General features: G+C 43.0%; 1 protein-coding gene across 2 annotated transcripts in view; it reads right to left on the minus strand.

Annotated features, from left to right (window-relative positions):
- The window catches only part of LOC308621968 (C-X-C chemokine receptor type 2), a 41189-nt gene extending 29623 nt beyond the window's left edge, over positions 1 to 11566 (minus strand). Inside the window, exons 1-2 of one of the 2 annotated variants that reach the window (XR_014016547.1) lie at positions 11540 to 11566; positions 3344 to 3401 (exon numbers count right to left, since the gene is read on the minus strand). Coding sequence is in view for 1 of the 2 variants with exons in the window: in XM_081242917.1 (XP_081099043.1) it covers positions 8489 to 9579; positions 11540 to 11555 (1107 nt within the window). In the remaining variant the exon portion in view is untranslated. Of the gene's footprint in view, positions 1 to 3343; positions 3402 to 7219; positions 9580 to 11539 lie in introns of those variants that run through there. The other variant, XM_081242917.1, reaches the window with a different exon arrangement.
- Between the last annotated feature and the right edge of the window lie 10703 nt (positions 11567 to 22269).

Below are 22269 nucleotides of genomic sequence, written 5' to 3' on the forward strand. Positions count from 1 at the left end.
ATTCAGGCGAGAGTCCACAGGCCAGGGCTGGTCTTAACTGCAGCGCCCACTCCCACTGCCCCCAGTTCTGAGTGATGGCCTTCTGCAGACCCATGAGTTTTACTCTTGTCCCCTAGGGATGAGCTCGTTCCCTAAAGGGCCCTTGACCATTCATTCCTTTCATTTGTGCCCAGACTTATCCCAACCCCAGAGTCAGCCCAGGTCAGGATCCAGCTGAGACTCTGCTAAGTGTTCCTCAGCTCCCTTCACAGGCTTAAAGCACCCTTTGAGCAGTGAGACTCAGAGCTTAGCTGCAAAGTGGAGCAGAGAAATAGGACCATAGCTGATAGCACTGTGGGGTCAACAAGAGTTATTATAAGACGAGAGCTTGTATGTTAATGGCAATGACCCGGGAGAGGAAGAAAAAAATGGATGTTGGAAGAACATGAAGGAAGACCATTGGTCCCTTTTCCAGCTGTGTTTTCATCTCAGAGCAGCCCGATGTCTTTGAAAGCAGTATATCCTATCTCTCCTATTAGCCCCTGACCCTGTGATATCATGCAGAAGCCCTGCCCTTAAAGTTAGATTTGGGATTACTTGCCTGTTCCTCAACTGACACAACTCTCTAAGATTCTCTGCTCTGATAATAATGTCTGCCATTTTTCAAGGCCCTAGTCTATTCCAAGAACCTGGCATCCATTACCTTGAACATTGACAAGCTTCTAATGCTACTGAGCCTTCAAGGAAACAGGGGTCAGAGAAGTTAAGTGCTTGCTCAAGATCATACAACTCAGGATAGACTAAGACCCAACCTGACTCAAAGCCCCCTGGGGCTCTCACTCCACCCCAGTGCTTCTCCATGTATCATGAGCAGTTGAGACCCCAGACTCAGAAAGCAGTTAATCCTTGATTTAAACTCCAGTTTACCACTTATCTGCTGCTGTGTTACCTTGGACAAGGTACTTAATCTCCTTGGGCCGTATTTTCCTCATCTATAAGACAGGATAATAATAATTCCTACCGTAAGGTCTTGGTAAGCTTTCAATGAAATAATTCATGTAAAAAATGCTTTTCACCGAGCCTGGCACATCTTAGGTCTGCAGTTACCAGCAGACACATCTGTTAGTAAGAGGCTAAGCTGACGTGTTGGATTGTAGTGTGCAAGTTTGCTCATGACCCTGAAGGCTCAGAAAGAGAGGCTCTTCTGTGCAAGAGAATGATTTCAAAAACCCATTATCTTTCTAGGTTTAATAACTGAAATAAATGTATTCCCCTCACCAGGGGTATTTGCTGTTTTTCCAAGGGGCCTGCCAAGCACAAAGGAATGAATTGCTGACAGTTGAAGGAGGAAGGTGTTGGAGGGTGAGTTGTGGGGGGAAGGAGGGAGGCCTCTCTAGAAATTTTCATGTCAACCCTGGTCAGCAGCTGCCCAGAAAGCACACACTAAGAGGTGATCTTCTATGAAGCACCTAATTACTAAGGTTCATGTTCTGAGCAAAGAGAAGTTTCATATCAAGTTCACATCTGTAGAGGTATAGATTCTTCAATAGAGCATCTCGTCTTAGAACTAGAAAGGAGCTTACCTAATTCAACCTCATTTCATGGAAGAGGAAACTGAGCTCAGAAAGGTTTTTTGTTCATTTTGTTTTGTTTTGTTTCTTTTTACTCCTAAAAGAGCAAATATTTATTGAGCTCCTATGTGCCAGCAGAAAGTTTAAATGAATATTCTAGGTCACATAACTACTAAGTCTTTCTTTTCTTTCTAGGTCACACAACTACTAAGTCTTTCTTTTCTTTCTTTTATTTAATTAGAAACATTTTTTCCCAAATCTTCAGATTCAGTTTGTGGTTCACTAGAACCCCCAGACAGATCTCTTTGTCCTGATCACCTTGACACTATAGGAAATTTCATGAACTCCTCACATATCCTCCATTCACAAGTTTCCTTGTCCCCTAAGTTTCATTTCTATAGTACCTGTCCTTATTTTAAGGGTCTGGCACAAAGTTGGGTGCATAATAGGCATCTGATACATAATCAGCTAACTGGCCATTTGATTCCTATTTATGAACATATGTTTTCTATCACATATTGGTGAATGGGCACAGGGGACAGTGCCTGCAGAATATCATCAGGATCCCAGCTAAGGGAAGTGTACAAGGATGCTGGCAAAGTGGGGAGCCCTGCACTGTGTGGCCCTTAGGCCTTACTTGTTTAGTCTCCCTTCACCTTCAACACTCTCAAAGTTGGAGCAAAGCCAGCTGTTTTGGGAAAACAGTCTTGTTTACAACATGGGAACCAAGAGAAGTACGGATGTGGCCTCATAGGTTTCTGTTGGGCAATCTGATTTCTTCCCATGTCGGAAGTGACTGGATTTCCCCAGAAGCACCTCCCCACTTACCTTCTATATCTTACTTCTTTCACACTGCTGATTTGAACCTGGCTAAAAGAAGGGCGTGATAATCCTGAGATACTGCAGGGTCATTCACCTCCAACACATACATACACATGCACATGTGCATATGCAGCATATACTTAGAAGCTGTGAGTTAACTAGACATTTGGTCAATGTGTCCTCCAGACTGACATTAAAATTCACTGGGAGAAAGTTTTAACTACACTTATCTTTAAGGAAGGGAAATAATGAATGGAAAGAAACTGATTGATTTTACGTGCTATTTGAATTTTTACTGATATCCTATTATGATAGTGCTCTGAGGAGCATGGGAAGCAACAGTACACACACACACACACACACACACACACACACACACTGAAATGTTAGATAACATATATTTTAAATTTTTTAAATAAATATCTGAGATCAAAAGCAAGGGGGGGAGGGACTTCCAAGGTGGTCCAGTAGTTAAAATTTTGCCTTCCAATGCAGGGGGTGTGGGTTCAATCCCTGGTTGGGGAGTTAAGATCCCACATGTCTCGAGGCCAAAAAACCAAAACATAAAACAGAAGCAATATTGGAACAAATTCAATAAAGACTTTAAAAATGATCCACATTAAAAAAAAAAAAGCAAAGGGGGTTCTCTAAAGGCCAGATATGAAAAGGGAACTTAGAGATGTACAGACTTAATCAAGAAGCAGGAGTTGAAGCCACAGGAACCCAGAGGGTGCTAGAAATGGTTGTGCATCTCAAGGATGAGAATGATAACACCAGTGGGTCTACAGACCCTGGTACAGCTGGGAACTGGAACTGGATTCCCTGCAAAAAGCCAGGAACCAGAGAAGAGCTGACCCACCCTTGCCTGGGGATAGAAAAACATTTGCCAGCTATGAGACATGACCCCAAAGTGAGCAGCCTGCCCTAGACATGGGGGAAAGAGGGCCACCTGAGGGACAATCCAGACTTACAAGTCCTGAGTAGAAAATGGTGAGGATCCAAATACGCCCTTTGGAATGATGTGGAAACCTAGGACCAAGAAATAACAAAAAAAATTACCAAAAATACTATGAACCATATGACCCAGTAGGGCCCCAGCAAGGACAGCCATGACACTGCCCCTGTGTAGATTTCTTCATAATCCCAGACACATGCAAGACTCCCAGGGGAAAAAAAGTGCTCTTCAATAGATGAGCTCATAATCGAATATTACAAAGAACTAATAACAACTACAATCAACAGTCAGCCAACATAACAAAAAGGAGAATTCACACCTGAGGGACTAAAGATAAAATAAGACAATCTGGATGAGACTTTAAAATAAGTATGTTTTTTAAATCCAGGGGACTTATTATATCAAAAATGGAGGACTGGAGAAATGTTTTTATATCTGCTCCCTCTCAAAAATCCACTACAAATTACACTGAAGGGATTTTTTTAAGGCATACTCTCACACAGTACAAGAACAAAGAGAATGTGAAGGAAAATAGAAGATAAGAGATTTTTTTAATGGAAGTCAGAAGGTAGAAGTCTAGTTGTAACTGAGTTATCAGACCAAAAGAAAAACCCAGAGACAGTAAGGGAGCTAAAGAAATCTTCACAAAAACCATAATATCCTTAGAAAGATAAGAGGAAATATTACATCCATGAGGCAAGAAAGAAGTGCCATAAAAGGAAACATTAGAGAACAAAAAAAGCCTATTGGAAATTTAAAATATGATAGTGGAAATTTTAAGTTCCAATTAAAAAGCTGAGGAATAAAGTTAAGGGTAATTTCATGGAAAGTGAAAATATTAAGATTAAAAAAACAGGAAAAATTGAAAAAATATTAGAAAATCAACCTTTGGGGTTCAACAGTCAAATAAAAGGAATCCTGGAAAAAAAGAGAATGGGAAACATGAGAGGGAAAATATCAAAGAAATAATACAAGAAAATTTCACAGAACCTGTGTTTCCAGATTAAAAGCATTCACCAGGTGCCCAACAAAATGAATGAGAGAAGAACCCCCAGCAAGGCACATCATCATGCATTCTAATACTGAAAAGATAAGGAGAATATCCTAAAAGTTTCTAAGAGAAAATTCGGTCACATAAAATAGATTAAGAATAGAATAACATTGTAAGTGTCAACAGCAACCCTACAAGCTAGAAGAGATTAAGAAAAGCCTGCAAAATGAAATTAAGAAAAGCCTGAAGGAAAATGAATTCTATCCTTGAATTCAATACTCCACCAGAATACCAATCACATGTGAGAGTAGAATAAAGGCTTTTCTGAAAATTCAGGATCTCTAAAAAGTTATCCACTATATATCTTTTCTCAGCAAAATCCAGTAGTACAACAAAATAAAGGAGTAAACCAAAATCATGATAGTTCACATTTATATAGCACCTATGGTATAATAGGCATTCTTCTAAATGGGGTGTGTGTGTGTGTGTGTGTGTGTGTGTGTGTGTGGTCATTTAATTTAATCCTCATAGGAATTAGCTGAACATCATCATTATCCACATTTTACAAGGTAGTAGATGGAGGTTAAATGATCTGCCTTAGTCACAAAGCATGTAAGCAGCAGTAGTCTGGCTCCAGAGGCCATGCCCTTAAAGAAAGAGGAAGATTTAACACCCATCCATGAAAGGAACTTCCTCAACCTGATAAAGGGTCTCCATGAAAAATCTTTAGCTAACATGATGTCTAATAGAGAAAGACTGAATGCTTTACCCTAAGACTAGGAATAGGGCAAACTCTTACAACTTCTATTCTGCATTGTACTGGGGGACCTAGCCAGTGAAATAAGGCAAGAAAAGTAAATAAAAGGCATAAATAAAAGGAAGAAATGACTGTCTTTATTCTCAGGTGACAAGATTGTGTACACACAAAATCCAAAAGAATCTTTAAAAATAAAACTACTAGAACTAATAAGTGAATTTACCAAGGTCCCAGAATACAAGGTCAATATACATAACTCAATTATATTTCTCTATAGTAAGAAAAAACTGGAAATTTTTAAAAAATTAAATACCATTTATAATAGCATTTAAACTACCATAAAATACTTAGAGATAAATCTAACAAAATATGTACAAGATCTATGTACTGAAAACTACAAAACACTGCCAAGACAAAATAGAAAAGACCTAATAATTGGAGAAAGGTGCCATGTTCATGGATTGGAAGACTCAATGTTATTAAGACGTCAACTTTTTCCATATTGATCCATAGATTCAACATAATGCACATCAAAATCCCAGCAGGACATTTTATAGAAATTAGCAATCAGATTCTAAAATTTATCTGGAAATGTAGTTAAAGCTTTTAGAAAAAAAGAGCAGGCATAGTAACCTGCCCAGATTGGAACAGGGGTATAAAGGGCTCTAGGCAAGGGGTCTCCAAGAAAGAAAAAAAAAAATGATAGATTATCTGATGTTTATTACCTTGATTATCTGATGACTGTGAATGTATTGAGGGAGACACTTGAGAGTGATGTAATGAAAAGTACATGGGAAAATCCTATCATTAATTCTAAGGAAAACAAAACTTGGACAAAAAAAAAGGAAGTGTAAACATTGCACCCAACGGTGAAGTGTTTTTTTATATAGTCATTTTAACTAAAACATTGAATGCTGATTTGACCAAAAAAGTGTGTTATCCATGTCCTGGAAGAAAGGAAGAGGCAGTATTTGTGTTTGCTTGGACAGGAGTAAAAGCAAGAGAGAGTGTGAAAGAGTGTTAAATCTTCATAAGCCAAGATTGAAAGTCAATAGATGATATCTAAAACTCAGAAAAAAATCTCAAGAACTAGCAGAATAAGCATGATATTTAGACATATGTAGACCTCTATTGAATGAAACAGCTATGCGAGTTGAAATTTGTTGCCTTTGGACTTCTCTGGTGGCACAGTGGTTAAGAATCTGTCTGCCAATGCAGGGGACACAGGTTCGATCCCTGGTCCAGGAAGATCCCACGTGCTGTAGAGCAACTAAGCCCGTCATGCACCATAACTACTGAGCCTGCGCTCTAGAGCCCGCGAGACACAACTAATGAGCCCGCGCACCACATCTACTGAAGCCCACAGGCCCATGCTCCTCAACAAGAGAAGCCACTGCAATGAGAAGCCCACGCATCGCAACAAAGAGTAGCCCCCGCTCGCTGCAACTAGAGAAAGCCTGCGAGCAGCAACGAAGACCCAACGCAGCCAAAAATAAATAAATAAATTTATTTTACAGAAAGAAAGTTGTTGCCTTTGCCTGGGGGAAGTGGGGCAGGAGGGCTGCTTCTGGTTTTCATTATAAGCTTTATAAAGTTATTTCACTTTTTTAAACAATGTAGGTGAAATACCTTGATAAAAAAGAAAAACTAATTTTAGAAAGTTTGCATTAACATATTCTGCTTATTTTTATTTTTTTAATTCTTTAATTCATTTCTACCCTCAGGCTTGGAAGAAGAATCCTGAGTTTAAAAACAGAATACCAGGATAGATAAAAACAGTCGTGGTGAGGGCTCAGCTGTTAGCCACTTGTGGCTTTCTGGGTCACACCCAGAGATCTTTGGCCTCTCCAACCTCTGCATAGAAATAGCAAAGGCTGTACAGGCATACCTCCTCATTTCACTGTGCTTCACTTTTTTTTTTTTTTTTTTTCTCGGTACGTGAGCCTCTCACTGTTGTGGCCTCTCCCGTTGCGGAGCACAGGCTCCGGACACGCAGGCTCAGTGACCATGGCTCACGGGCCCAGCCGCTCTGTGGCAGGTGGGATCTTCCCGGACGAGGGACCAAACCTGTGTCCCTTGCATTGGTAGGTGGATTCTTAACCACTGCACCACCAGGGAAGCACCCATTGAATAGTCTTGGCACCCTTGTTTAAAGTTATATGACCAGGGACTTCTCTGGTGGCACAGTGGTTAAGAATCTGCCTGCCAATGTAGGGGACACGGGCTCGAGCCCTGGTTCAGGTAGATCCCACATGCTGCAGAGCAACTAAGCCCGAGCACCACAACTACTGAGCCTGCACTCTAGAGTCCATGAGTCACAACTACCGAGCCCATGTGCCACAACTACTGAAGCCCGAGCGCCTAGAGCCCATGCTCCACAATGAGTGAAGCCACTGCAGTGAGAAGCCCGCGCACCACGATGAAGAGTAGCCCCCGCTCGCCTCAACTAGAGAAAAGCCCACGTGCAGCAACAAAGACCAAACGCAGCCAAACACATTTTTAAATAAATAAATAAAGTCATTTGACCATTTATGGTTTATTCTGGGCTCTTTATTCTCAGGTCCTTTTTATCCTTTGGCTCCACCAGCCTAAGTGTGTTGGGCACACTTTTTGCCTCATTGTCACAAAGTGACTGGCTCAGCTCTACACATCATAACCTATAACCATATTCAAAGGCAAGAACCAGGGATATGTATGTGTGTGTATGTCTTTTAAATCAGGAATATATTCCAGGAGTCCCCTGGTCCCAGTAGACTTCCTCTTAAGCAATAGTGCACTGAAGCCAGTTTGTGAAAGCAGATTATTACATTATCTAGATTTTGTGAGCTTGTTGCTAAACACCACCACCCTTGAAATCGGCCATGGTAAGAGCATTTACTTACACCACAGAACATTAAGACTTTCTCCCAGGAAAGTGGTTTACCAGCACACTATTGTCTTTGAGTCTTATTAATCAGAACCAAATGATATGACCACTCCTAGTTTAAGGGAGTCTTAGAAAGTGAGTATCTGTCATTTTCAGCCTCTCTCAAGGGAGGTGGACTTTGTTAGCAGGCAAGGAAAGGGAGAGCTGGGGAAGCAACCAATGGTGTTTGACACTAATGCCTCCCAATGGTGGGAAATTTTTGTAATCACTTCAAAGAATATCTTCAAAGACTGTCTGCCAGAAGACAGAGTGCTGTGGTCTCAGTGGTAGGATGGACTGAGCTCTAGCAGTTGACATGGTAATTACGGTAAGAGGTGGGGGCCAGGGCTTTCGAATCCATAGCTGGGGGCCTAGTAAGGATGTGGCCTCAGCAACTTTCTGTAACCACAATGGGGGGCTGCCTGCCTTGACACAGGGCTGTGAGCAGCCAGAGGACATGCGGCTTGGGGCGGATACTGAAGGGAAGGGAGGAGCGCCGCGTGCGGTCTCAGAGGGTAGTAGAGGTGTTCCCTGAAGAAGAGCCAACAAAGGAAGGCCTGCCGTCCTTGACCAAGAACTCCTTGCTGATCAGGCCATGGGTGGCCATGATCCTGAGGAGTCCGTGGCGAAACTTCTGGCCAATGAAGACGTAGATGAGAGGATTGAGGCAGCTGTGGAGGAAGCCCAGGATCTCGGTGGCATCCAGGGCCCGGCCAATGTCATTGCGGCGCTCACAGGTCTCCGCGATCACCCGGACCCTCATGAGGGTGTCTGCAACCAGGACCAGGTTGTAGGGCAGCCAGCAGAGCAGGAAGACGAGCACGACAGCAAAGATGACCCGCATGGCCCGGTGCTTCTGCCCCATGTGGGCCGCAAAGAGCGTGCGCAGGGTGAGTCCGTAGCAGATCAGCATGACCAGCAGGGGCAGGAGGAAGCCAAAGGTCTGGGGCAGGACCCGCATCACCATCCGCCATTTCGTTGTATTGGCACCCATGTCCTCGTAGCAGATTGGGCTGGAATAGGGTGGTTGATAAGCCTCACGGAAGACGAAGATGGGCAGGGCCAGGATCAAGGACAGGACCCAGATGCCTAAACATATGAACTTGACCCAGTGCCGCTTCTGGGTCAGCGTGCGTGTGGCATGGACAATGGCCAGGTAGCGGTCCATGCTGATGCAGGCCAGCAGTAGAATACCACTGTAGAAGTTGACTTCCTTCAGGAGTGAGACCACCTTGCACAGGAATGTGCCAAAGATCCAGCCCTTTGCCTTGGAGGTGGCCCAGATAGGCAAGGTCAGGGCGAAGAGCAGGTCAGCCATGGCCAGGTTCAGCAGGTAGACATCGGTGACAGAGCGGCCCACCCGGCTGTATAAGATGACCAGCATCACCAGGGAGTTTCCCAGGAGGCTCAGCAGGAAGACCAGGGCATAGATGATGACCACGGCATACTTGTTGAGTGTCTCAGTGTCCATCTTACAGGGACTATAATGATGTTCTTCTGTGGGTGGCGTGCCAGTGAAATTTGCAAATTCATCCTTAAACAACTGCCACAGATCAGTGTCATTAGATAAATCATTCAGGATGATAGTCATGGTTTGATCTGGTTGAAAGATTAGAAGGAAGGAAAGGTGATTTAGTGACTCAGATTCAAGTCACTCTCATCAAGGATGTGATAACAGGACCTCCCTGGTGGCGCAGTGGATAAGAATCCGCCTGCCAATGCAGGGGACACGGGCTCGAGCCCTGGTCCGGGAAGATCCCACGTGCTGCAGAGCAACTAAGCCCACGCACCACAACTACTGAGCCTGCGCTCTAGAGCCCGTATGCCACAATTACTGATCCCACATGCCACAACTACTGAAGCCCACACACCTAGAGCCTGAGCTCTTCAAGAAGAGAAGCCACTGCAATGAGAAGCCTGCGCACCACAACAAAGAGTAGCCCCCGCTCGCCACAACTAGAGAAAGCCCGTGCAGCAGTGAAGACCCAGTGCAGCCAATAAATTAAGTAAGTATGTAAGTAAGTAATTAAAACGGATATGATAGAGGTTACTGGGATATCTTCTGCTTCTCGGCTAGTTTGGTAGCCGAAGATCCCTTCTTTCATCTCTATCTCGGTCTGCTTTAGAGATCAGCTTCACCGTGTTGTCAACTTTCCATAACTCTGAGGCTTGAATGTGGGATAAGATGGACTACAGGGGAAAACCCCTGCTATTGGTCGGCCCTACAACGCCATCGACTCTACCCTTAATACTGCCTCTGTGCTCTCTTTGGCTTTCTCCATCCTCAGCCATGTCTGTGCATTCAGATGGGAGGTCCAGCTTGGTCCTATACATTCATGGGAGGGCCAGAATCAGGCAAAATGGAAGGAGGCAAACCTTCCTCAGATATCTTCATCTGCTCAGATATCCCTTTCTATGTTATTTCTGTTCCATGCCGTGCGGCCTGTGAGATCACAGTTCCCTGACCAGGGATCGAACCCAGGCCCCAACAGTGAAAGCGCTGAGTCCTAACCACAGGACTGCCAGGGAATTCCCTTCCTGATTCTTGTTTAACCTTCGTAAAATCTACTGAGGGAAGAAAATGATAGCAATGGATTGCATTCAAGTGTATTTTAAGGGACTTTCCTGGTGGTCCAGTGGTTAAGACTCCATGCTTCAATCCCTGGTTGGGGAACTAAGATCCCACACGCCGTGCGGCGCAGCCAGAAAAAAAAGGTGTATGTTAAGCCTTTTCTCTAAGGGAACAATAAATGTTTGGGTCCTCTGTCTAAAGGAAGTGTAAGCATTTAAGAGAAGTCCCCATCTTGGTCCATGAAATCACCCCCTAAACATCCACAGAATCATCCAGCAGTTTTCAAATATCTTTTAAAATTGTGAAACATTTGCTGAAGCAAAATCTGACCAGAAGCCCAATATGTAAAACAGATAAAAGCTCATCTACTGGGGAGGGAGGGTGTGCCGCTCTCTCCATCCAGACAGCCACCATGGAGGTTCCCACAAAACCCCCAGGGCTCTTCCGAGAACAATCTGAAAACCTATAAAAAGTTACCAAGACTGGAGATAAGGATAACTGGTATCCGGTCCTCACTCTATCCTGATTCTGTCATTAATAAGTTACATGACCTTGAATGGGACCTTTTACCTCTACAGATTTCCATTTTCTCATCCAAATTGAGGGAGGCAGAGAAAATAACCTCTGAGATGCTTCCAAGCCTGAGGTTCTATGACTTCATTTAGATTCACACATTTTAATATCCCTGCCAGGACTGCATTTGCACAGAACACAAAGTCTTAGGGCAAAGCAATAAACATCAGATTGGGGAAAGTCATCCTCTTCCCTGTAAAAAGGAGAGGTATGAAAGGAGGAGATGAGACGGCTGTGGCCTCCTTGTCACCATGTATAAGGACAGGGTTGAACACACGGTCGCAAGGGAGGAGGCAGGGAGTCAACTGAGCAGAAGTCACAGGTCCCAGACAAATGGATGCATTTTCTAAAATACAGTCAAACCAAGTCACCCTGCCCCAAAGAAAGTCCTGGCAAACAGAGGTAGCTTCTTACCTGAGTCACTGGCCATGGGTGTCCAACTGTAAGAGCCTGGAATTCAGAGACCAGAGTGACTTAACACTGAGAGAGAGTTGATTAATAAAATGAAATAGGGAAGGCACGTCACAGCCCAGCTCCTCCCTGAGCCCTGCCCATGTCTACATTTGGAGAACAGGTTAAGTCAAGCATCAGAGACTCCCAGGGTCCACACGTCCAAGCAGGGGAACCAGGCATGAAGATGGAGTTCAGGGTCCATTATCTGAATTCTCCACTCTGTGGATGATTATTTTTACTGTCTTCCTTTTCTTGCATTTACTTCCATTTATTTCCAGGCAAGCTTCCACCTTGCCTGACATGAATAAAGGGCAAAAGACTTGACTTTGCATGGTAGAGACTTCAGAATGAATTCAAAGTAGGAGGGCCTTGTAGGAGTCCTCCACTAGGGGGGACTAGGGGGCAACCCAGTGGGAAGGAGGTAGAAGATTGCACTTGACCTGTGTTTGGACAGCAAGCACACAATTATTATTTAAACTCTAGACTTCTTTGGGAAGCTTGGGTGGAGAAAGCTTGTTGGTCCGTGAAATCATGCCCTAAACTGTTTGCAACAGTTTTCAAATATCTTTTAAAATTGTGAAACATTTGCTGAAGCAAAATCTTTGTTGGTGGAGCTTTGGAGGAAGAACTAAACCCCCTCCACCACCAGCCACCCCGTGGTACAACCACTGCCAGCTCACGATTGTTGATTAGAATGGCCCTGAGGCTGGGGGCCACTCCTGGAATCTGGCTGGACTACAGGGAGACCATTGGAGCTGGGGCAGTCGGTGAATGGAGGAGTGGGGGTCATGTCATTCTCCCCACTCTCAGTAATGATGGATGGCATCTCTGGGAACCTGCCTCAGCTGCTCGCAGCAGCTAATGTCGTCCCTTAGCTTTACCTCTGGTACTTTAGTCACTTCTCCATTATAACATGAACCCTATCGTTCTGTAATGATGTGTTTACAAGTCAGCCTGTCCCGCTAGACCATGGGCTGCCAGAAACCCTCTCCAATTTTCTGCCAGGAAACAGAGTAAGTGCTCACTCAATGGTTGTAGAATAAATGACGTTCGTCGTATCTCCTTTGATTCGTGCATCGTGGATCCCCACCATGATTCAGGGTGTCTATCACTTGAAGCCACACAGTCTATATAAGGTGTGCCTGAAAGTTGCACTTCCATACAGCCGAGCTGGTCTGCCTGTCCTTTCCAAACCATCCTCTACTGTTTAGAGTTGGTGCTAACCTATGCAAGCGTAAATCCTGCCCCTACCATAAATGCCGAATTTATCATGGCACTGGTACCTACAGTTTTGCCAGGGGCAAGCATATTTCTTAAACTAAGTCATGCTCTCCTCCTGGGTTCTCTTATTCTTTGTAAGTAATAGCAGGAAGTGTAAGGAGACAATTGCCCTGGGGTTACCCATGCTTTGCTTTTACAGGTGTTGACCAATTGTGATCTGATGCCTAGACTAGAAAGAACTTGAAGATGGGGTAGTCCCTCGAGGGAGCAGACATTACTCCTATTAATCATCCAGGGAAAAGGTAGCTCCTGGAGCAGAAGATAGGGAACACAAAAGAAAACAGACTGTCCAAGTTGTGTACTGCAAAAGCCTATACACACTCAAGTGCAAGCTGAGAGAGTATTTGCCACGAGGGGGCAGCAGTGACTGGACAGGGAAGTCTTTGCAAGGAAGAGACCCATTGAGAGAGACCAGGGAGAGAGCAGCCTGATCTAACACCTGGTTTAAGCTCCTCTTCGTGTATAATTCCCTTCTGCTTTCCCAGGCCCTCAGTCAAGTTGGTTCAGTGTTCCAGTCTATTTCAACTAATCACTGGGGTCCTAGGGAAGGGTCTGGTACTCCCTCAAACCCGAGGAGTAAAAGGGAAGCAGCCCCTCTGGATGAGCATGGGAGTGGCAATGGTGGTAACTTAGGTCTCCAGTGGGAAGACGATCTGGAGGACAAGAGTTGAAAAGAATCTTTCCCTTCAGGGTGGGAAAGAGCATTTCACTGAAGGAGGGGGAAAGGCACATACAGATGTGCTTGGAATAAAATTTTACCCACCTGAAAATGTTCCAGCCAGTTCGCCCACCCGACGTATCTTCCATATGTCACTTTCCACTTATAACGGCTCCCTCTTAAATGGATCTATAATGTTCCTAATGGGAGAGCATTTTTCCATTCTGTGCAGAACATCCAGTGCCACAAAGATTGTTGTGACATGTGCAGCCCAAATGCCAGTCCTCCGGCAAAATGCAGAGGCCTGCTCTTGCCATTCTCTTTTAGAAATGGCAGCTTCTATGCAAGACCATGTGAACAGCACAATATAGCTGTAAGGATATCTATTTCATCCCTTTGTCAGCTTTGATGCCAGCGTCAGCATCTCTTCTCATCCCTGCAGAAGAATCCACTTGGACCTGGGGACCAAAGTAGAGGCAAGGGAGGTGGAGGAGAAGGTTCACCCCTCTCCCCGGTGATGGTCCCCATTGCCATAGTGACAGGTTCAAGGGCAAGCATGTGACCTAAGATGATCCCACTCAGAGCCAAGTTCAGGATGGTTGTTTAATGACTGTGGAAAAGCAAATATGTAGTCTTGTTGCTGCTGCAAATCATTTTGCTACCATAAATGGCAAACCAATCCAGAGATAAAAACTAACACTTGGAGGAGGACAGAACAGAGAGAATCACAGAAGAACAGAGCCAGGGCCCTGAACATACCGTGCCCAGAGGTCTTCTCCTCTGTGTACTTTTCAGTTACATGAACCAGTAAATTGTCTTTGTTGTTAAGCCCAGTTCAAATGGAGTTGTCTGGTACACGCAACCAAAACTGTGACCAACTGAGAGAGTTCTGGAACCCAACAGTGATCTAGGATGAGAGGAGAGGGGAGGGAATGTCAGTGTGACACTGGGTCAGGCAGACAGTCAGGTAATGGCAGGACTTGACAGGGGTGTGTCCTGGGGGTGCAGACCTCCCAGCCCTGGTTGCCAGCCTCTGGTGGAAGCCAGAGAGGAACCTTGGAGAGTGAGCAGGTGAGACCCCAGCTGAGGACACTCTCCTGAATGAACTCAGAAATCCTCACGAGGGACCCAGAAACCCCTGCTTTGGAGGCAGACAGACCATGATTCAAACGTCAGCTTTCCTTTAACAGTTTTTGACCTTGGACACATTTCTTAACATGTATCAAAATATCCTTATCCGTAAAAATGGGGATACTTGGGACTTCCCTGGTGGCACAGTGAATAAGACTCCACGCTCCCAATGGAGGGGGCCCGAGTTCGATCCCTGGTCAGGAAACTAGATCCCACATGCCGCAACTAAGAGTTCACATGCCACAAGTATGGAGCCCCCCTGCCACAACTAAGACCCGGTGCAACCAACCAGATAAATAAAATTTTTTTTCTACTGGGGATACTTGCCTCATGGAACTATGTGATGATGAAATGGGGTAAGATCACAGGCTCTAGAACCAAATCACCTCGATGCAAATCCCAGCTCTGTCCCTGGCCAGCTGTGTGCATTGGGAAGCTAGATACCCACTCTGTGCCTCAGTTTTCTCCTCTGTAAAATGAGACTAAAAGCAGGAGCCAGCTCATAGGGTTGGTATGAGGATCGTTGAGTAAATTAAAGTGCTTAGTATAGTATCTGGCAGATAATAAATGTTCCATGACTTTTAACTATCTATATACAGTCCTGTTGGGTGAATACGTATCAGACTCACTAAACAGCACAAACCCTCTGACCCTGCAATCCCACTTACATGAGGGAAGCAAAGAAGGAAAGAAGTAGAAACAGGGAGGAAGAGAGAGGATAAAGTTTATCTCGGAGTTGTTTATAATAATAAAATTTGGAAATATTTCAATGCCCTTCAAAAAACTTTTTTTTACAAATTATAGTATATCTGTAAAATGGAACACTATGTGTCTATTAAACACAATAATGTATAGCTACTATTAATGCTGTGGAAAGGTATCTATAATAGAAGCAGAATGTACAGGATGATAACATTTTGTAATGAATGTATGGATGTATATGCACAGGCAGAAAATAAGAGTCGAAATGTCAACAGTGGTTGTCCTTGGGTGTTGGGATTACGGATATTTGCTTTCTTGCTTATATCCTTTGATGTGGCCCAATTTCTAAAATGAGCATTAATTTTGCAATCAGAAAAGAAAAACTGTATTCAGCCATTTTCATTCAAAAGTAAATAAATAACACTCTGAGGGTCATCTTCTCCTCCCTCAGATTTGCCTGTCCAGCTAGGTTGGTGATCAGATGTCCAAGACTCAGCCTCCTCCTAACTCCTCAACCCTCAGTCTGCTACAGTCTCCTTCACCTCGGGGCCGAGTACCGCCCACCCCGTTCTCTACTATTGTACTTTTCAGACTGGAATACACTCATTTCTAGGACTCTCTCTCCCACCCAACTGGGAATAAGCAAGACTCTGACACAGAGCAGTGATTAATAAAGCATCTCTCCTTTCCTCCTTGCCCCTCTGTAAAGGATTCTATTTTGCATCCGTAGTGCCCAGCAAAGTGTGTGACACATACTAGTAGATGCCAAACAGGGAGCGGGCATGTGATTGTGCAGTAGTACAGGGCCCCATTCTCGGAAGAGCCCTGCGCTTGGGGTGTAATGCTCTGTGGCCAGATAAAATTATGATTTTATCTTAGAATTTGTGTTTTGTAATTGAGGTCTGATGGGGCAATGGAACACGCATAGGGGCCTAGAGCTCTGCTCTAGTGCAGTCCCACCTCTTGTTGCCTCCCTGGGACAAGGGGCTCAGCCTCCCACTCCCCCCACCCCCAAGTACCCCGAGCCTCAGGGAGTGCAACATTAGATAGAAAATAAAAAACACTCTGTCCTCCTTTTCTTTGAAGGGGGGCATACCATGCAGCTTGTGGGATCTTAGTTCCCCGACCAGGGATCAAACCCGGACCCCCTGCAGTGGAAGCGTGGAGTCCTAACCACTGGACCACCAGGGAATTCCCCAGTCTGTCCCCTTGAGAGAAAGACCATGGAAGAAAGAAACAAGCTTTTTCCTGTTTTTTGAACAAGGGACCCTGCATTATCATTTTACATTGGGTCCAGCAAATTATACAACCAGCCCAGGCACCAAATATATATTTCTTAGGTGGGTGAAATATTGAAGGAGTGGAGAAGAGATAAATGGCAGACAGGACTTTTTCCCTGAGTTCAGGTGATGGCAACTCCATCCTTCCAACAGCTCAGGCCAGAATTCGTGGACTCATCGACACGTCTTTATCTCTTACACCCAACATTCAATCTACCAGAAAATTCTGCTAACTCTATCAAAAGAAATTGCAACTCCTATTTTCTCATCTCCTCTACTGCCATTGCCCTGGCCCCTGCCACCATCCCTTCTCACCTAAATCGCTGAGGTGACCTCCCAGTCTCCCCTGCGTCTGCCCCTTCTCTCCTACAGCCTGCTCTCATCACACCAGCCAGAGTCATCTGTTTATGTTTTAAGTCAGATCGTGTCATGCCTTCTTACTACCCTCCAATGCCTCCAAAGGATGAATTTTACTGCTTTCATTTTTTTAAGTGCATTTTAAGTAACTGCACAGTGGAGAAACCAGACAAACACTACCTTCCTTCACCAAGTGAGGAAGGCTGATGCTACCAGGGAGGCTGTGTGGGTCTCACGTACCCTTGAGACAATGTGAAGAGAAGGGCACCTCACCTCTGTGATAGTCTCTCCAAAAACCCATCACCCCGTCTAATCATGAGGAAAACATCAGACATGCCCAGATTGGGGCATATTCTACACAATACCTGGCCAGCACTCCTCAACTCTGTCATGAAAAGCAAGGAAAGACTAAGCAAAACGGTCACAGACCAAGGAGATTGGGAAGCCATGCCAACTGAATGCCATGGGGAACCCTGGATTGGATCTTTTTTTTTTTTTTTTTTTAGGTCTGTGTCTTTATTCCTGTTTTACCCCTAGGTTCTTCATAACATTTTTTTCCTTAAATTCCATATATATGTGTTAGCATACAGTATTTGTCTTTCTCTTTCTGACTTACTTCACTCTGTATGACAGATTCTAGGTCTATCCTCATTACAAATAGGTCAATTTCATTTCCTTTTATGGCTGAGTAATATTCCATTGTATATATGTGCCACATCTTCTTTATCTATTCATCCGAAGATGGACACTTAGGTGGTTTCCATCTCCGGGCTATTGTAAATAGAGCTGCAATGAACGTTTTGGTACATGACTCTTTTTGAATTATGATTTTCTCAGGGTATATGCCCAGTAGTGAGATTGCTGGGTCATATGGTAGTTCTATTTGTAGTTTTTTAAGGAACCTCCATACTGTTCTCCATAGTGGCTGTATCAATTCACATTCCCACCAGCAGTGCAAGAGTGTTCCCTTTTCTCCACACCCTCTCCAGCATTTATTGTTTCTAGATTTTTTGATGATAGCCATTCTGACTGGTGTGAGATGATATCTCATTGTAGTTTTGATTTGCATTTCTCTAATGATTAATGATGTCGAGCATTCTTTCGTGTGTTTGTTGGCAGTCTGTATATCTTCTTTGAAGAAATGTCCATTTAGGTCTTCTGCCCATTTTTGGATTGGGTTGTTTATTTTTTTTGCTATTGAGCTGCATGAGCTGATTATAAATTTTGGAGATTAAACCTTTGTCAGTTGCTTCATTTGCAAATATTTTCTCCCATTCTGAGGGCTGTCTTTTCATCCTGTTTATGGTTTCCTTTGCTGTGCAAAAGCTCTGAAGTTTCATTAGGTCCCATTTGTTTATTTTTGTTTTTATTTCCATTTCTCTAGGAGGTGGGTCAAAAAGGATCTTGCTGTGATTTATGTCATAGAGTGTTCTGCCTATGTTTTCCTCTAAGAGTTTGATAGTTTCTGGCCTTACATTTAGGTCTTTAATCAATTTTGAGCTTATTTTTGTGTACGGTGTTAGGGAGTGATCTAATCTCATACTTTTACATATACCTGTCCAGTTTTCCCAGCACCACTTATTGAAGAGGTTGTCCCTTCTCCACTGTACATTCCTGCCTCCTTTATCAAAGATAAGGTGACCATATGTGCGTGGGTTTATCTCTGGGCTTTCTATCCTGTTCCATTGATCTATCTTTCTGTTTTTGTGCCAGTACCATACTGTCTTGATTACTGTAGCTTTGTAGTATAGTCTGAAGTCAGGGAGCCTGATGCCTCCAGCTCCGTTTTTCTTTCTCAAGATTGCTTTGGCTATTCGGGGTCTTTTGTGTTTCCATACAAATTGTGAATTTTTTTGTTCTACTTCTGTGAAAAATGCCAGTGGTAGTTTGATAGGGATTGCATTGAATCTGTAGAGTGCTTTGGGTAGTAGAGTCATTTTCACAATATTGATTCTTCCAATCCAGGAACATGGTACATCACTTCGTCTATTTGTATCATCTTTAATTTCTTTCATCAGTGTCTTATAATTTTCTGCATACAGGTCTTTTGTCTCCTTAGGTAGGTTTATTCCTAGATATTTTATTCTTTTTGTTGCAATGGTAAATGAGAGTGTTTTCTTGATTTCACTTTTAGATTTTTCATCATTACTGTACAGGAATGCCAGAGATTTCTGTGCATTAATTTTGTATCCTGCTACTTTACCAAATTCATTGATTAGCTCTAGTAGTTTTCTGGTAGCATCTTTAGGATTCTCTATGTATATTATCATGTCATCTGCAAGCAGTGACAGCTTTACTTCTTCTTTTCCAATTTTGATTCCTTTTACTTTCTTTTCTTCTCTGATGGCTGTGGCTAAATCTTCCAAAACTATGTTGAATAAGAGTGGTGAGATTTGAGTCTTCTCCCTTTTTTTCTTGATGAGTCTGGCTAATGGTTTATCAATTTTGTTTATCTTCTCAAAGAACCAGCTTTTAGTTTTTTTTTTTTTTTTTTTTTCTCTTTTTTTTTTTTTTAATTAGTTTCTGCTTTATAACAAAGTGAATCAGTCATACATATACATCTGTTCCCACATCCCTTCCCTCATGCATCTCCCTCCCTCCCACCCTCCCCATCCCACCCCTCCAGGCGGTCACAAAGCACCGAGCTGATCTCCCTGTGCTCTGCGGCTGCTTCCCACTATCTATCTACCTTACGTTTGGTAGTGTATATATGTCCATGCCTCTCTTTCGCTTTGTCACAGCTTACCCTTCCCCCTCCCCATATCCTCAAGTCCATTCTCAAGTAGGTCTGTGTCTTTATTCTCGTTTTGCCCCTAGGTTCTTCATGACATTTTTTTTTTTAATTCCGTATATATGTGTTAGCATACGGTATTTGTCTTTCTCTTTCTGACTAACTTCACTCTGTATGACAGACTCTAGGTCTATCCACCTCATTACAAATAGCTCAGTTTCGTTTCTTTTTATGGCTGAGTAATATTCCATTGTATATATGTGCCACATCTTCTTTATCCATTCATCCGATGATGGACACTTAGGTTGTTTCCAGCTCCGGGCTATTGTGGATAGAGCTGCAATGAACATTTTGGTACATGTCTCTTTTGGAATTATGGTTTTCTCAGGGTATATGCCCAGTAGTGGGATTGCTGGGTCATATGGTAGTTCTATTTGTAGTTTTTTAAGGAACCTCCATACCGTTCTCCATAGTGGCTGTACCAATTCACATTCCCACCAGCAGTGCAAGAGTGTTCCCTTTTCTCCACACCCTCTCCAGCATTTATTGTTTCTAGATTCCTTGATGATGGCCATTCTGACTGGTGTGAGATGATATCTCATTGTAGTTTTGATTTGCATTTCTCTAATGATTAATGATGTTGAGCATTCTTTCATGTGTTTGTTGGCAGTCTGTATATCTTCTTTGGAGAAATGCCTATTTAAGTCTTCTGCCCATTTTTGGATTGGGTTGTCTGTTTTTTTGCTATTGAGCTGCATGAGCTGTTTATAAATTTTGGAGATTAATCCTTTGTCAGTTGCTTCATTTGCAAATATTTTCTCCCATTCTGAGGGTTGTCTTTTGGTCTTCTTTATGGTTTCCTTTGCTGTGCAAAAGCTTTGAAGTTTCATTAGGTCCCATTTGTTTATCTTTGTTTTTATTTCCATTTCTCTAGGAGGTGGGTCCAAAAGGATCTTGCTGTGATTTATGTCATAGAGTGTTCTACCTATGTTTTCCTCTAAGAGTTTGATAGTTTCTGGCCTTACATTTAAGTCTTTAATCCATTTTGAGCTTATTTTTGTGTATGGTGCTAGGGAATGATCTAATCTCAAACTTTTACATGTCCCTGTCCAGTTTTCCCAGCACCACTTATTGAAGAGGCTGTCCTTTCTCCACTGTACATTCCTGCCTCCTTTATCAAAGATAAGTTGGCCATATGTGCGTGGGTTTATCTCTGGGCTTTCTATCCTGATCCACTGATCTATCTTTCTGTTTTTATGCCAGTACCAGACTGTCTTAATTACTGTAGCTTTGTAGTATAGTCTGAAGTCAGGGAGCCTGATTCCTCCAGCTCCGTTTTTCGTTCTCAAGATTGCTTTAGCTATTCGGGGCCTTTTGTTTTTCCAAACAAATTTTGAAATTTTTTGTTCTAGTTCTGTGAAAAATGCCATTGGTAGTTTGATAGGGATTGCATTGAATCTGTAGATTGCTTTCGGTAGTAGAGTCATTTTCACAATATTGATTCTTCCAATCCAGGAGCATGGTATATCTCTCCATCTATTTGTATCATCTTTAATTTCTTTCATCAGTGTCTTATAGTTTTCTGCATACAGGTCTTTTGTCTCCTTAGGTAGGTTTATTCCTAGATATTTTATTCTTTTTGTTGCGATGGTAAATGGGAGTGTTTTCTTGATTTCATTTTCAGATTTTTCATCATTAGTGTATAGGAATGCCAGAGATTTCTGTACATTAATTTTATATCCTGCTACTTTACCAAATTCATTGATTAGCTCTAGTAGTTTTTCGGTAGCATCTTTAGGATTCTCTATGTATAGTATCATGTCATCTGCAAACAGTGACAGCTTTACTTCTTCTTTTCCAATTTGGATTCCTTTTATTTCCTTTTCTTCTCTGATTGCTGTGGCTAAAACTTCCAAAACTATGTTGAATAAGAGTGGTGAGAGTGGGCAGCCTTGTCTTGTTCCTGATCTTAGTGGAAATGGTTTCAGTTTTTCACCATTGAGGACAATGTTGGCTGTGGGTCTGTCATATATGGCCTTTATTATGTTGAGGAAAGATCCCTCTATACCTACTTTCTGCAGGGTTTTTATCATAAATGGGTGTTGAATTTTGTCGAAAGCTTTCTCTGCATCTATTGAGATGATCATATGGTTTTTCTCCTTCAACTTGTTAATATGGTGTATTACATTGATTGATTTGCGTATATTGAAGAATCCTTGCATTCCTGGGATAAACCCCACTTGATCATGGTGTATGATCCTTTTAATGTGCTGTTGGATTCTGTTTGCTAGTATTTTGTTGAGGATTTTTGCATCTATGTTCATCAGTGATATTGGCCTGTAGTTTTCTTTCTTTGTGACATCCTTGCCTGGTTTTGGTATCAAGGTGATGTCGGCCTCGTAGAATGAGTTTGGGAGTGTTCCTCCCTCTGCTATATTTTGGAAGAGTTTGAGAAGGATAGGTGTTAGCTCTTCTCTAAATGTTTGATAGAATTCACCTGTGAAGCCATCTGGTCCTGGGCTTTTGTTTGATGGAAGATTTTTAATCACAG

Source organism: Mesoplodon bidens, assembly GCF_964165515.1.
Source record: "Mesoplodon bidens genome assembly, chromosome: 8".
Lineage (NCBI taxonomy): Eukaryota > Metazoa > Chordata > Mammalia > Artiodactyla > Ziphiidae > Mesoplodon > Mesoplodon bidens.